The sequence below is a fragment of the Lepus europaeus genome, chromosome 2, assembly GCF_033115175.1.
Source record: "Lepus europaeus isolate LE1 chromosome 2, mLepTim1.pri, whole genome shotgun sequence".
NCBI lineage: Eukaryota > Metazoa > Chordata > Mammalia > Lagomorpha > Leporidae > Lepus > Lepus europaeus.
In genome coordinates this window covers 146,590,978-146,606,977 of record NC_084828.1, presented here as the reverse complement: position 1 = coordinate 146,606,977, position 16,000 = coordinate 146,590,978, and the positions used below count along the sequence as shown (strand labels likewise).

At 49.5% G+C, this 16,000-nt stretch overlaps 1 protein-coding gene across 1 annotated transcript in view; it reads left to right on the top strand.

Moving 5' to 3' along the window:
- The window catches only part of EPHB1 (EPH receptor B1), a 309,194-nt gene that overhangs the window by 248,850 nt on the left and 44,344 nt on the right, over positions 1 to 16,000 (top strand). The window contains exon 13 of the mRNA XM_062182316.1: positions 7,170 to 7,385. Coding sequence (XP_062038300.1) covers positions 7,170 to 7,385 — 216 coding nt within the window. The remainder of the gene's footprint in view (positions 1 to 7,169; positions 7,386 to 16,000) is intronic.

Genomic DNA, 16,000 nt, shown 5'->3' with positions numbered 1-16,000 from the left:
TGCCGCTGTCTAGGGCTGGAAACTGACGGAGCCTAGGCTGAGGGCAGCACCTGCCTCGGACCGAGAGGCTCAGCAGGAGCCTGGGAGCAGAAGGCCCGGGAAGAAGTTGCACAAAGTGGGTGAAGCCTTGTGAGCAAGCACTGCAGGGTCCTTCAGCCAGAAACAGGCAACGCCACCCAGCAGCGCCTGTGGCTGCTAATCCAAGGGCCATTTCTACACTGGGTCCCTGAATCACCGGTGGGTGACTGCTCCGGCCAGCCCCGTGCTGGAGGCTGTCCCCATGAAAGGGACACTGCTCCAATGCTGTGTCACAAAGCCCTCCAGGCTGTGGTGGTCCAGCACAACCACCATGATTGATTTTGTTCATGAACCTGCAATCCGGCCAGGTTTTGGTGGGGACATCTGTGTTCCCCACGGAGTCAGCTGGAGCTATTGAAGGAGTGTGGCTTGGCATTGCCCAAAGCCTTGTCTGCGTGTCTATCTGGTGGCTGCTGTTGGCCATCAGCTGGCTGCCTTCCCATGGCCTCTTGCACTTCCCTAGAGCAAGCCGGGTTCCAAGAACAAGTATGCCAAGAGGAGATGGTGCAAGCTGCGTCATCACCTTGGGGACCTCGTCTCTGAAGTCAGCGTGACTTCCAGCACAGCGACAGTCCCACTCAGAATCAAGGGGAGAAAACAGCCCCCCATGCTGATGAGGGAACAGCAACCCGGTGTCTTCTTGTACGTAAGAGGAGACCTTGTTTGTCCATGGTAGAGGTGACACCTGGCATGGATACAGTCCCTGTGCCCAAGGACCCGAGTGACCAAAGCGTCCCGCAATCATCTGCCTCTGTTATGCTTTGTGTTTCCATGAGTGGAGTACAGAGATGCCGTACAAAGAAGGACCTGCATCTTTCTGGGGGATCCAGGAATGGTGTCTCAGAGGAGGGAGAATTTATCTGATCCTAAAGAACTGGGAATTTGCCAAAGAGGCGGGAGAACAGGCAGGCAGGTTGATGCAACAATGCGGCACTGTGGATGCAGAAGCCAAGGGAAGCCTGGCCTGTGTGGGGCCCATGGACTTTGCCTGGTGCAGCTTCCTTGAGGGTCTGGGTTATGCCTTTTCATCTGAAAGCTCAGTGGCTTGCACAGCGAGGGCCTGGGAAATGCTGCCCGAATGAAGTAGGTGAACAGTTAGTTCTGAACCAAGGTGTTGGGGCAGCGGAGCGACCTCGTGGATCTGTGTGTGCCTGATCTCTCAGCGGCTCTCCTTGTAGCTACACACTCACCTGCGGGCAAGGCCTGGTCTTGACTTTCCTGGGGAGAGGCATCTGTGATCAGGGATCTCATGAACACATTCAAATAAACATGAGAAGAAGCCAGGATTAGGAAAAAACAAATACCTCTGGAACCAGCCTGAAGACTCGTGCAGGAGTCTTTTTTATTTTTATTTTATTTATTTTTTTGCCACAAGTCCCCTGGCTGTCCCTTACAGGAAGTCACCACGTGATTTGGGGACTGAGATCAGACTCTCTCCCTGGAAGCAGGAGATTCATTCTTGGGAGCCAACACAAATGAAAGCCCCACACCGCTGCTCTTCCCCGGCACCTGATCTCATCCGGGGCCCGGGACACAGACACATGTTGGACACCAGCGTTATTCATGATGATGAAGCCTACTTGCAGCAGGAGAGTGTCTAGGGGCAAGAGAGGAGGGTGGGAAAGCGGAGAAGGCTTGGCCAGAGGCCGGCATGGGGAGAGCAGCCGGAGCCAGGAGCAGAGAGGGGAAATGAAGCGTTGCTGACTCCTTGCACCGCATGGAGGCAGGTAATCTATAAATCTAATTTCAGCCTTCCTGCCGAACCCTGGAGCAGAGCCACATTAATTGATGTATCTGCTGCTTGATAAAATTGAAAAAATAGGTCAGCAGTTCAGTTCTACAGGGTCCATCTTCTGGGAAGGAGTATATTTTTAGGATTACTGTTCAGAGAGGAAAGGAAAAGGGTTATTCTCCAATTTGGGAAACTGTTTCCTCTGCTCCAACTCTGGCCTTCCCACTGGACGTAGCAGCTGTGGAGAGTGGCCAAGGCTCCAGCCTGGGTCAGAGCATGGAGCAGCCCTGCAGCACGGCAAACACAGCTCCACTCACATCCCCTGACATCCTGGAGGGATGGGAAACACAGTTATTCTTGGACCATGCATTCAGTAGGTGGTTCATGGTGATCCATATTTTTGCAAATGTGAACCATGGATTACACAGCATACAAACTCATAACTAAATACTTCTTCTCAGCACTCACACCCAAGGGATGCAATCTGGTGGCTCTGCCCTAATCTTAGGAGCAGTGCCTGAAGCCCTAATCAATGCCTCATGCCTTAGCTGAGCGGGCTGACAGGCTCCCTAAAGCTTGGCCCCATGGTCCTGCCACAGTGTTTGCAGATGGTTGGAACAGCGAGACTCCTGGAAGTCACCGAGCAGTGTCAAATGGGGACATTTCTCATCGGGGCAACATACTCATGGGCTGGAGCTTGGAGACAGCAACCCAGATGTTGGGAGGAGAACAGCAGATTGGAAGTCCTAAGAGGAGGTTCTGCTTGGGCTTCTGTGCCGGGTCTGTGGCCTGGAGCAAATCAGTTAGCTCCATTTCCTAGTCCATGAACTAAAGGCATGGAGTTGGATGAGCTTGGAAGTTCTCTCTCAGTTAAGGGGAAAAAAAATCTATGATTCATTCTCTGCAAACAAATCAAATAAGGCTGCATTTCCAGGAGCGGAGCTGTCACTAGGAGCTGAAACACCGCAGTCTGTCCCGTGTGATGTCAGAGCCAGCAAACGGCCTCCATGCCTTGGCAGGAAAGCAGTTCCGATAGGAGGCACTTCGTGAAGGGAAGAAAGTTTGCATCACTCCACCCAGGTCTCTACTTTCTCTCTCTGCTTTCTCTGTGCTCAGCATGGAACCAGGTTTTCCCCAAACTCACTAAGAAATCTGGGTGAGGTTTTGTTGTTGTTACTCTCGTCTTAAAGCAGCTGAACATGTCAGAAACTGTGATTTTTTAAAAATTTTATTTATTTGAAAGCTACACACACACACACACACACAGACCGACACAAAAGCTGAGGTCTCCCATCTGTTGGCTCCTTCCTCCAGATGCCCACAACAGCTAGGACTGGACCAGGCCAAAATCAGGAGCCAAGAAAATCAGTACAGGTCTTCCATGTGACTTGAGGCTTCACCTGCCACCTGCCAGGGTGCACATTTGCAGGAAGCTGGAATCAGGAGCAGAGCTGGGACTCCAACCCAGGTGCCCCGGTACGGGGTATGAATGCCCCAGCTGGCATCGTTACTGCTATGCCGCATGCCCGCCCCTGTTTCTATCCGTAGGTTTCGCCGAGCCTGTGAATTCACGCGACCCCGCCTCTGGTGCTGTGTGGCTCCCTGGCAGATTCTAAAGACAATGCCTTGCCCCTTGCAGAGTCAACATGTTCCCAAAGAGAAGGCATTGGACAAGAGACAAAGACCCAAAGAAGAGGACCGTCTCTAATCACGCATAGCTCTCCTCCCTGCAAAGGTGGTGCACAGCGTTTGAGGCAGCCATCACCAGAGGATCAGAGATGGAATGTCAGTGGAGAAGCAATTTGCCGTTCTGGACTTGGATTTCACATTATAGCTCAAAACCACACAGAGTGATTTAAGGCTGAGCACATAAACCCTTTGGACCTCCTTTGTCTTGTCTGTGAGAACACTGTAATGTCGCCTGCCTTGCCTACTGTATCAAACTGGTTTTAAGGATCAAAACCTTGACATGCCATTCAAACTCAAGTAATGGGGAAAAAAAATCAAAGTTTGTTGATTAATTGATGCAAACTTCAGACCTGCATCATTAGGTCTCAGTCATCCACTCCTACAGTTGGGTGGTGAGTGGAGGCTGTTACAGTTGCCTACCTGTTACCTGCTCAACTCCAAAGCACTGTGAACTGGATTCTCCAAGGGCAGTGATCCCAAGATGTGTCTGCCCAACACACGGGAAGCCAGGAGGAGCCCAGAATTCTGGCCCCGGTGTGCTCAGGCTCTCTCACCATGCACAGCTCAGGTACATTGGAGAGCTCCCAAGACGTGACAGCCTTGCTGATAATAACAATTATCATTGGTATCAACAAGACACTGAGCTAAGCTCTTTCACAATGTACGATCTCATCTAATCTTGCCAACACCTTGTGAAGATCAGACACCTTGTTCCCATTTTCCAGATGTGACCATCACTGCTCTGGATGTTACCTAGATTGTTCAAGCTTGTGCATCCCAGGGAAAGGCAGAGCCTGGATCCAAACTGGGTTTGTCAGGCTCTAAAACCTGGCCCTTTAACTACTGCTTGCCCTTTGTTGACCCCAGAAACTCTAAGGATGGGTGATGTGAATTTGAAAGCAGACCACATATCAAAGCAACTCTAGGGAGTTGTCAGCAGCTCAAAACAGAATCTCAGATGCAGGGTCCAGCTCTGTGGTATAGCAGGTAAGCCTGCTGCCTGTAACACTGGCATCTCACGTATGTGCCAGTTCATGTCCTGGCTTCCAATTCAGCTCCCTGCTAATGGCCAGGGAAAGCAGCAGAAGATGGCCCAGGTACCTGAGCCCCTGCCACCCATGTTGGAGACCTACAGGAAGCTCCTGGCTCCTGCCTTTGGCCTGGCCCAGCTCTGGCCATTGTGGCTATCTGGCGAGTGAACCAGCGGATGGAAGATCTGTCTTTCTCTCTTTCTCTGTAACACTGACTCTCACAGTAAATAAACAAATCTGTATTTAAAAAGCAAAAGAAGAAAAAACACAGATCCACTGCCACGCGTGCTTTCAGCATTTCTCTTCCCAAGGCTGTTCACCAGCCCGCCCTCCCCAGAAAGTCAGCTTCATTAAGGAGCTCTCCGTTTTGAACCACGTTGTTGTCTACACTGCCAGAGAGGAAATGACAAACTGAATTGAAAAAACACACCCCGTGTGACTTGCAGCTGAGATCCATGTTTGTCATGGCCAGAAGTTACGTGACTACCTTCTGCAATCTGTAGACAGCTACATGGAGAAATGGCCCGGTGCCGGCGCAGGCCTGGCCCACTTCTTGAAAAGGTGTTGACTGAAGTTCATTAACGAGAGGGGGGGACCCACATCACTCGCTGCACACCCAGCTCTCACAGATGGGTAACACGTGCCGAAAACCAGAGTTTCCAAGAGCAGTTCTACACTTTGGGAGTTGGTTGGAAATAAATGTGAACAATAATGCATTCGGGGCAGGCTGGGAGGAGGTTAAGAAGAGTCTGGAACATGGGGTGTGTCCAACCCGGTGTGTCTGGGGGCTCTCTCCCTGGCGGGGATCTCGGGAAGAAAGAGGGAGTGTCCGTTTGCTCCACTCCTTCAGCTGAACGGGACACAGCCCCTGAAAGGTGGAGCCAGGCTTGCAACTTTGCATGAGGAGCTGAGTCTTCAGCCATTCACGCTGCCATTGTTGAACATTTCGATTGCTGGCGTTTTCTCTAATAAACAGGATATTTTTGGAAAGGTCTTTTTATTGCTCCCTATTTTTGCGTTGCAAAATGCTTTTGCCAGAAACCAGGCATAAATGATGGTTCTCACATGCTTGAATGAGATCATGTGCTTGAGTACAATGTGTGACCTCTCGCATACAGCAGGTGCTCAAAGAATGGGAGTCCTGCACACCACTGATGCTTTCTGCAATTCACACGAGGACTCTGGGGCAGAGGGTTGCCTGGCTTGCCCAGTGCCTGTGTTTGGGAAATAGGGCAGCCCCGGGATGTCCTGCCTCCTCCCACCTGCCCTCCAATGCTTGGGCCATGCTCTACTCCAACTCATGGCCCTCAATGGAGCATCGGAGCTGGACTGGATGGGAAAACGTGATCTTGGCTGCATGACACAAGCTCCACCAGTGTGGCTAGCATGTGTGCAGCCAAGGTCTGGGAGCTTGTGGGAGCTGGAGAGAGGCATGGCTTCATTCGCTGAAGAGTCTACCATCTAACCAGGGGGAGGATGTCCACCCAGGGGACTGGAGAGAGGGCAGTGCTGCAGGTCGGCTTGCAGGGAAGCAGCTGCAACCCCCATTCTCTGGGAGGGCCCCACGTGGCAGGCACCACGCGTGAGTTCCTCTGCCCTGCTGATCCCTAGGAGGGGATGTAGCCATCCCTAGTGAGGGCTGACAGGCCTGGGGCTACCCAAGGAAGCTGCCTTAAACACTTAACTTGGCAAGCAAGAAAAGACATACCAGTCATTCACTTAGTTATATTTACTGAGGGTTTTTTCCCTGTGTGCATTAACGTTTTGAGCACTGAAAATACCCTGGTGACCAAAGGAGGTGGGGTTCCGAATCGTGAGGAGTTCAAAGTCCAGCAGCAGAAACCAACATATGTGCACACACCCATGCACACACACATGCATATGTACACACACGCACACATGCAAAATGGAAACCTATAATGTGTGCAAAAGACAATGTGTACCTGCTCTGGAGGAGAGCATTCAGAACATGCTAATTACATAATTTTATCTGAGGGAGGGGTTGGTGACAAGGAGTGACATTTAAGCAGAGACCTGCAGGGCAGGTGCGTGTGGACCGGGGGAGGGGAGCACACAGGAAGTGACCCCTGTAAGGGCAGGGCCCTGGGGCAGGAAGTGCGTGCCTTGGGGAAGCGTGTGAGGATGGCCACTACTCTGGCTAGAGCATGGGCATGGCAGACGCAGCCCAAGGGGAGGCAGTTGCTGATCCTAGGGCAGCGCGTGGGCCATGCTGAGGTGTCCACGATTTTCCTCCATGCAGTGGGAGGCTGTTAGAGAGTTCTAAGCCAGGGAGTGACACAGCCTGATTTATGTCTTTTAAAGATGACTCTGGCTGCTGTGGAGAGAATGGATGGTAGGGGGCAGGCTCAAGAGGCTGCTAAGGTGATGGATGACGGTGCCTTGGTTGGAATGGTGACAGTGGAGAGGGAGAGGAGTGAATGGGTTTGAGATGTAATCTGCAGATGGAATCGACAGGGCTTGGCCAGCAGGGCACTCTAGGAGTGGCATGGCAGGGAGTAGGGGGTGGCAGAGGGAAGCCGCCATGACACTGACCAAGGCTGGCGAGCCACCAGTCGTGGTGTGCACTCTGACCAACTGCTGATGCCCGTCCTGACCCAGATACCTGTGTCTCACTGCAGCAGAATGACGGGCAGTTCACGGTGATCCAGCTGGTGGGGATGCTCAGAGGCATCGCTGCGGGCATGAAGTACCTGGCCGAGATGAACTACGTGCACCGGGACCTGGCTGCTAGGAACATCTTGGTCAACAGCAACCTGGTGTGCAAGGTGTCTGACTTTGGCCTGTCCCGCTACCTCCAGGATGACACCTCAGACCCCACCTACACCAGCTCCCTGGTGAGTCCTTCGTGCTGTCCTCAGCTAGAAGCTTGGCGTAAGTTAAAGGGGGCAGCACATGGCCAGCGACCTGTGGCAGGGCATACTGGGGGGACTGGGGCCTGAACTGATGTCCTCAGTGTGGAGGATGGGGTGGGGGGAGCGGGTGCCACAGTCGGTAGAAATGCACCAACTGGTTGACCAGGCAAGCATTTGTGCACAGGCTGTTAGGAAGGTTTGGTATCTACCTTCAAACCCTGGAGGAAATTTGGGGACAGAACCCAAATGGGTAGGCAGTGGCACTGAATACATCTGCCAGCAGGGAGCAAGCGCCAGCCAGGCATCAGGCTTCCAGTCCCCCTGGGTGGGCTGGGCACTATGTCACCATGTCAACTCCCAGCCCCTCTGCCTGGCAGTGGTCTTTAAGTACCATCCGCAAAGTGAGTGCTCCTGTGTTTGTATTTCCTGCCCCCCAGCCGCCCCCTCCACATCCTGAGCAGCCCTGATCGTCTGCAGCTGCTGCCTGTTCACACAGTTCCATTTAGCACTTCAGAAATCCCACACTGAGCGCTGGATTTCCTCTCCACGGCCCCTTTCCCACTCCTTCCGTCTCAGTAGGTGGGAGCTCTCCACCCAAGACTGAAACCCGGGAGTCACCCCTGACTTCTGCCTCTGCCACACCATCCATGCCTCATCCCTAAGCAACTCTCGTGGATTCCTGCAACATCCATGCTGTCCTTTTGCACTCTGCTGCCGCTCTGGTCCTCCGAGCACCATCTTCCCTCCCGTGGCTTGCCATGGTGACTTCCAGGCTAGCGTGCCTGGTTTCCTTCTGTCTCCTGACATGCATTTCCCAGGCAACCAAAGTGATTGGTCTACCTGTTTACTTGCCTACCTAGCCAGCTTCTTTAAACTTGCAAGAGCAATGCATGGTTATTATAAAAATCAAAACAATTCGGATAAATAAAAGGAAAAGAATAATAAACCACAATTCTCCTGAGGCAAGGGTCGGCCACTGCTTTTGTTTTTTAAAGAATTTATTTATTTATTTGAAAGAGTTACACACACACACACACACACAGATCTTCCACCCATTGGTTCACCCCTGAAATAGTTACAATGGCCAGGACTAAGCTTGCCAAAGCTGGATCTGAAGTGGAGCAGCCAGGACTTGAACAGGTGCTCTGATACAGGATGCCGGCATTCCTGGTGGCAACTTAACCTACTGTGCCACAACGCTGGCCCCGTAGCATTTTCAAGACTTACAGACATCGTTCCTAGCTCATGAAGAAACATGCCCCGCAAGACCTGGGGCTCCGGCCCTTGTTGACCACCCCTGCTCTGGAGTGTTTAGCTGCGGCTCACTCATGGTTTCCTCTTTGTGTAAAAACCTGGATGTGCCTCCTCTCCTGCGTTCTTGGGGCCTCTCGTGCCTCTCCTTCTTACCAGACTGCCTTCCCCGAAGTTTGTAAACAGCTGCCCGCCTACCAGGGATGTGCCCTTCTTCCAGCATCCTCCCAGCCCCGCAGATGATCAATCTTTGAGATCTGCTAATCCTACCCTGAAAAATGATGCCTCGTTTCATTTTAATTTGCATTTCCAACTGGCTGCTGGAGTTACTGATGTCTTCCCCACAGTTGCTCTGACTCATGCTTCCTCCCCTGTTAATTGTCTGTGCGTGCCTTTATCTACTTCTCTTTTTTTAAAACATTTATTTACTTATTTGAAAGTCAGAGTTACATAGGGAGAGAAGGAGAGGCAGAGAGAGAGAGAGAGAGAGAGAGAGAGAGAGAGAGAGGTCTTCCATCCACTGGTTCATTCCCCAGTTGGCCGCAATGGTCCAAGCTGCGCTGATCTGAAGCCAGGAGCCAGGAGTTTCTTCCAGGTCTCCCATGTGGGTGCAGGGGCCCAAGGACTTGGGTCATCTTCCACTGTTTTCCCAGGTCATAGCAGAGAGCTGGATTGGGAGTGGAACAGCCAGGACTCAAACCAGTGCCCATATGGGATGCCAGGACTGCAGGTGGCGGCTTTATCTGCCACACAACAGTGCCAGCCCCAACCTTTATCTACTTTTCTATTGAGTTGTTGGTGTTGCGGAAGCTTATAGAAAGTCTTTCTATATTAGGAATGCTAACCCTTTATCATATATGTGTAATTAGTTTTCCTACCCCATCTACTTTCTTTTTGATATTGTTTATGATATCCTTTGTTTTATCAAGTGATTAATCTTCAGGCAGTCAAATAAATCTCCCTTTTCTTCATCTTCTTGAGTTTTCTGGTTTGCTTGAAGAGTTCTCTTTATGCCAAGGTTACACAGGTTTTTTTAGTTTCCTGTAGCTGTTTTATGGGAGAGAAGCTGTTCTGTATTTAAGTATTTAGTATACTTGACATTTATTTACTTTTCCCAATATTTTATTCTGAGCAATTTCAAGCTTACAGAGAAGTTGGCAGAATTTGACAGAGAACAGCTACCTAGCCCCACCACCCAGCTTCGAGAATTAATTCCTTGCTATATTTGATTTCCTTTATACTTCTAACATTCCTCTATCCATCCATCACCCCCTCTTCTATTGTTGATGCATTTCAAAGTAAATTGCATCCATCAATACATGTCACCCTTGAACACTTTAGCACACTTATCTTTAACTGGAGCTAAATATTTATTTACAGTTCTTTTTTGCTAAAGAACTTTTTGCATACAATACCGGGCACAAGTCTTAGGAGTTCATCTGCAGAATTTTAACATATGTGTATGGCTGTCTAATCCAGATTCTGCACAAGACACACGCCCCTCACCCCGACACACACCCAGATGGAATCACTAATCTGACTTTTTTCCACCATAGACTGCTTGAGGACTTTTTATGGATGGCTCTGCAGAGTGACCCGCCACCTTCTTGCCACTCTGTGTCTGGTCGCTCTCTGTTAGCACTGTGTCTGAGACAGTCACTGGTGCCGTGTACAGCAGGACATGGTTCCTATTGGTCGGGCAATTTACTGTTTGTCCATTCTCATGTTAGACCCCAGGGATTGCGTGGAATTTAGCTTTGAATGTGTGCTGCAAAGTATGAGGACACTTCAAAAAGTTCATGGAAATGGAATAAAAAGTTTATTTTGGTACAAAAAAAAAATTTGAAATGCACGCAAAATACATTTCCCATGACCTTTTGTACATCCCTTCATGCACATGGATTTACTTTTCTTTTTTTAACTTATCATTTAATTCTGCTTTCCACAAACCTTTGGAAGTACCCTCATTTTTTGCTGAGTCTCATATCATCCTTGCCTTGTTAATTCTTCATATGAACTGTATCTGATTCTCAGCTCTTCCCCGTTGCTCTATTCCTGTGCTCAACCATCCTGTTCTGATTGTGTTACCATTCGCAAAAGGTTTACCATCTGCATCATTCGCCTTATAATAAAGTTAACAGAAGTTTTATTATTTGGGGGGTGACCATGTGGCTCAGCAGTTAGAGTTCTGTGTGGGGCTCCCGCATCCTACATGGTAATGCTTGGTTCCTGTCCCAGCTCCGCTGCTTCCAATCCAGCTTCCTGCCAAGGGGCCCACTGGGAGGTAGCAGGCGATCGTTCAAGTACATGGATTCTTTTTTTAAAGATTTATTTTATATATTTGAAAAGCAGAGTTAGAGAGAGGGAGAGGCAGAGGCAGAGAGACAGGTCTTCCATCTGCTGGTTCATTCCCCAGATGGACAGAACAGCCAACACTGGGACTAGCCGGGAATTGGACGAGCATCCATTTGGGATGCCAGTGCTACAGGCGACAGCTTTACCCACTAAGCCACAGCACCGGCCCTGAATACATGGATTCTTGCCACAGCCCTACATTGAGTATCAGGCTTCTGGCTGTGGTCTGGCCCAGCCCTGGCTGTTACAGGCATCTGGGGAGTAAACCAACAGATAGAAGATCTCTGTCTGTCTGTCTGTCTGCCTCTCTGGCTCTGGCTCTCTGTGTTTCAAATAAAATGAAAAGAAATTAAAAAAAAAAAACATTTTTGGATACAGCAAATTATCCTTCATTCTTTCTGTTAAGGAAAAACAAAAAAGAATCTTTAGCTATTGCCAATTATCTTTTATTTCAAGTACGACTTATTTTATTTTTTATTCGGAGAGACAGAGAGAGAGCTCTCATCTAGTGGTTCACTCCCCAGATGCTCACAACAGCAGAGGCAGAAGCTTCATCCAGGTCTCCCTTGTGGGTGGCAGAAACAAATCACCTGTGCCTCACTGCTGCCTCCCAGGGACTGCTTTAGCAGGAAGCTGGGGTCAGGAGTGGAGCCAGGAAACAAGCCCACTAGGATACGTGATGCAGACGTCTTAACTGCTAGCCCGATGAATCACTCACTCCTCAAACGTGATTCAAAGTCATGTCATCCGTGACCAAAGCATGCACACACGTATGTTCACATTTGGACTTTGAATGGGACTCAGTTCTAAATTATGAAGGGCTAAGAGTTCAGTGATCCCGATTCTTCTAAATAATGATGTGTGCCAAGTATACTATTTGTATACATCCGTATTTTTCAAGATTAATTGATTGATTGAACAAGCATCTTTAGAGACAGAAAAATAAGGAGCTCTTGCATCTACTGGTTCACTCTCAAATGGTCATAATGGCTGAGGCTGGGCCAGGCTGAAGTCAGGAACCCAGAACTCCATGTGGGTCTCCCACATGGGTGGCATCTGGGTGTCCCTTGTGGGTGGCAGGGGTCCAGGTATTTGTACCATCCTCCACTGCCTTCCCAGGTACATTACCAGGGAGCTAGATTAGAAGTGGAGCTGGCAGGTCTCAGCTATGAGATGCCAGCATCGCATGCGGCAGCTTATCTCACTGCACCGCAACACCAGCCCCTACACCTAATGTTAGAAATGTCATTGGTCAGGGGGCCAGCGTTGTGATGTACCAGGTAAAGCTGCCACCTGCGACGCTGACAGCCCAGATGGGCGCCAGTTTGAGTCCTGGCTGCTTCACTTCCGATCCAGCTCCCTTTTAACAGCCTGAGAAAAGTAGCAGAAGATGGCCCAAATATTTGGATGCCTGCCATCCACATGAGAGACCTGGATGAAGCTTTTGGCTTCTGGCTTCAGCCTGGCTCAGTCCTGGCTGTTGCAGCCATCTGGGGAGGAGTGAACCAACGAGGGAAGATCTTTCTCTCCCTCTCCCTCTCTCTGTCTCTGTCTTTCCCTCTCTGTCTGTAACTCTGCCTTTTAAATAAATAAACACATCTTTTAATTTTCATTGGTCAAGGTTTCCTATACAGATAATTAATTATGATTTTGTAAGAGTTCCTTCTGCATGATAAAGTTTATATACTCCAAGACCTGCTCCTAGACCTCAGAGTTTTCAAGACTCCTCATGGTGATGTGCTCAACCTGCCTTGCACATTTTTCATATATTTCTCCATGTTTTGCCTTTGATTTAAAATAGATAAAATGACTTTTCTGATTAAACACATTACTAAAAATACCAGCATATTTACTTATGTTTCAAATATCATTGAGATCTGCTGTGTGCCAATACTAGGACTCAAGGTGGGGCCATGCACGGGATCAAAAAGAGCTGTCTTCACTACTCTCCCACTGCTCGCTTTAGTGAGGGCTGGGGACACACAGCCAAAGAGCATATAGTAGCAGCTGAAACAAGGGTCACCGTGAGAGCAAGAATAAAACCATAAATAGCAGAAGAGCCCGAGTGTGTCCAGGTGGCTCTGCATCCTAGACATGAAGCACAGGTCCCTGCCGGTCAGCGGGGGCAGCTGTGACAAAGCACCAGGGACCAGGTGGCAGCCATGACAAAGCACCAGGGACGGGGTGGCATCAACAGTAAACACCTACTGCTCATGGTTCTGGAGGCTGGAGTCCATAATTAAGGTCAGGTGCAGCAGGGGCCCTTTCCCTGGTGATACCCCCAGGGCCTTCCCTTTGTGTGTACATTCAGAGAGAGAGAGAGAGATCTTGTTTCTCTGCCTCTTTGTACAGGGCCATGGAGACCATCAGTGGGGCTCCAGCCCCCGACCCACTCTTCCTGCAATTACTTCCCAAAGCTGCCCCCCCTACACTAGCAGCCCACTGGGGATTAGAGAATCAATGCATGAATTTTGGGATACACAGACATCCAGTCTGTATCATTCTGTTCCAAATGCATGTGGCAGGTGAGATGGCAGAGGACGAGAAGTGGCACATACAAAGGCCCTGTGGCCTTCCTGCTGATTGGCACCCTGGGAGGCAGCAGGTGATGGCCCAAGGGGTTGGGTCCCCAGCACTCATGTGGGAGATCCACATTGAATTCCTGGCTTCTAGCTTTGGCCTGGCTCAATCCCGGCCATTGCAGGCATGAGAAGAGTGAGCCAGTGCACACGTGTGCTTTTGCACTTTCGCTCTCTCTTCCCCTCCCCCCTCTAAAACAAACAAATAAATAAACAAAAGGCCTGTGGCGGATGGGGAGATCACCTAGAGCTGAGAGGAGACCCCGGAGCTTGGCAGTGGGAGAAGGAAGGGAAAATGGTCAAGGGGGTCAGAAGCAGTTGTATCATCTAGAACTGCCCAGACCCTGGTGATGGGATTTGCAGCCTCATAGCAATGCGCAACCATTCAAGGGGTGTGTGTGTGTGCAGGTGTGCACAGTCGATGCCCATGTGTGGCCCAAAGATGGTGACTTGCCTCTTGTCTTTCCCTTCCAGTCTATTCTTTTCTTCTTAAAAAGATTTTTTTTCTTTAAAAAAAGAATGCTTTCTTGGCTCCTCCTGCCCCCCAAAGCCGTCTGGCAGACCCAATGACAGTGACTTCTGAGCAAGGGAGGCAAGCCATATTTGATAGAAGACCCATGGGCGAGGGACGAGGGGATTTGCTGCAGGCAGAGTAAGGAATACACTGGGGATAACGGGAACTGTGGGAAGACGTGGTGTAAACATGGGGAGCATGAACGCTAGGATGAATTGTGTGCTGTCGAGTTGGAATTGGAAGTATTGATGTGAACTTGTGTTTTTAAATATACACAGAGAGAAATGCATACAGGCTGTGAGCGCCTCAGAACAATGGCATCCGTGTAACAAAGAAGCACCCAGACCTGGGTTTCTGTACACAAGGGGACTTCAGAAAGTTCTTGGAAAATACAGTTGAAAGATAGCTTGATTTTGGCGCAAAATTTTTTTTTTTTGGAAATACATGCATACAAGGGGTGGTTCAAAAAGTTTATGAAAAGTGTATGTCATGAAAAAAATTGTACATAAATTTCAAAAAAAATTTTATCAAATAACTATATCTTCCATCAGAGAAATGACCCCTTTCAGAGCCTAGGCAGAGAAAATATGTGATAAGCTCCCCCCCCTCACCCCTCACAACCCCATCTTTTGGGGCTTGAAGGTGAGAAATACTCAAAGAATGAGGACATGTCAAAAACGACTACTCAGCCTGAAGGGTCTCCCAGTGCCCACACCTGGGATACACTGAGCCTCGAAACAATGATAACAACAGATTATAACCTGTTGAATAAAGTGGGGCTGTCAAACACAAGCAGGTGAATAATGCTGGCAGGGATGGTTTCTCCCTGCAGTGGGAAGGATGTGATTAGAAGCTCACTGTTTGGCAGCCATCAGAGTTATAGTTCATTCAGATGAGTGACATCCATGGATGCTGAAACTTGTGGTAAACATGGAGAGCAGTGGGGGGCTTTACATGGCTGCAGAGCCCTTCCTCTCAAAATATGTATTTTTACCATGGGAGAGGGAGCAGATTTGCCGAGGAAGAGGTTGGTAAACGTGATCTGACTCAAGCGATGAAAGTTCGCACCACCAGTGACAGGACAGATGGACCTTGGTGCTTCTTACGGACTGTAGTGAAGAACAAAGTTCATTCTATCTGACGCCTAGCCTATGACCTTCAAAACGTGTCAAGGTCATGAAAGTCCAGTGGCTGAGAAGCCACACCAGACTGAGAGGCATGACAAGGGGTGTGACGTGCGATCCTTAGCAGGATATTTCTGGGGTGATTGTGGGGCCAGAATAGAGCATCTGGGTGAAGACCATGCCAGCATTCTTTATGGAGTTCTTGCATCTCCTATAGAGATTTGAAATGGTTTCAAAATCTTTTTTTAAAAAATTGCCCTGGCTGCAGCGTGGAGGATGTTGGGAGAGACAACAGGAGAAGCAGGAGGCTGTGGGGCAGTGGGGGTGGGATGTGGTAAAGGAAGCCCAGAGTGCTCAGGGAAGGAGGGGGCTTACCCTGATAGAGACAGAGGTCAAGGACCCCCGTGGCGGCTGCACCCACTGAGAGTGAGGATGATGGAGAGAGACTGCTGGGCATAGAAGGGTGGGAAAGAGATTGTGGGCTTACTTACAAAGTGGTCCCCAATTTTGCTGAGTATTTCATTTATCTGGAGAGCTAATAAAGAGAATAAAGGCAGAGGCTCATTGGAACAGAAGAGGCTCTGCTCCGGGTCTGTGCATGGTTCCTGAGATTTTCCAGGCCATTCCGATACCTACACGTTGGAGAAATGCTTGTCTGTAGTACTTTTAATGTATTTATTGGCGGGGAGGAGAGACAGAGGATAGGTAGAGAGAGAGAGAGAGAAAGAGAGAGAGAGAGAGAGAAACGCCCGTCACCTTGGTTCACTTTCCAAA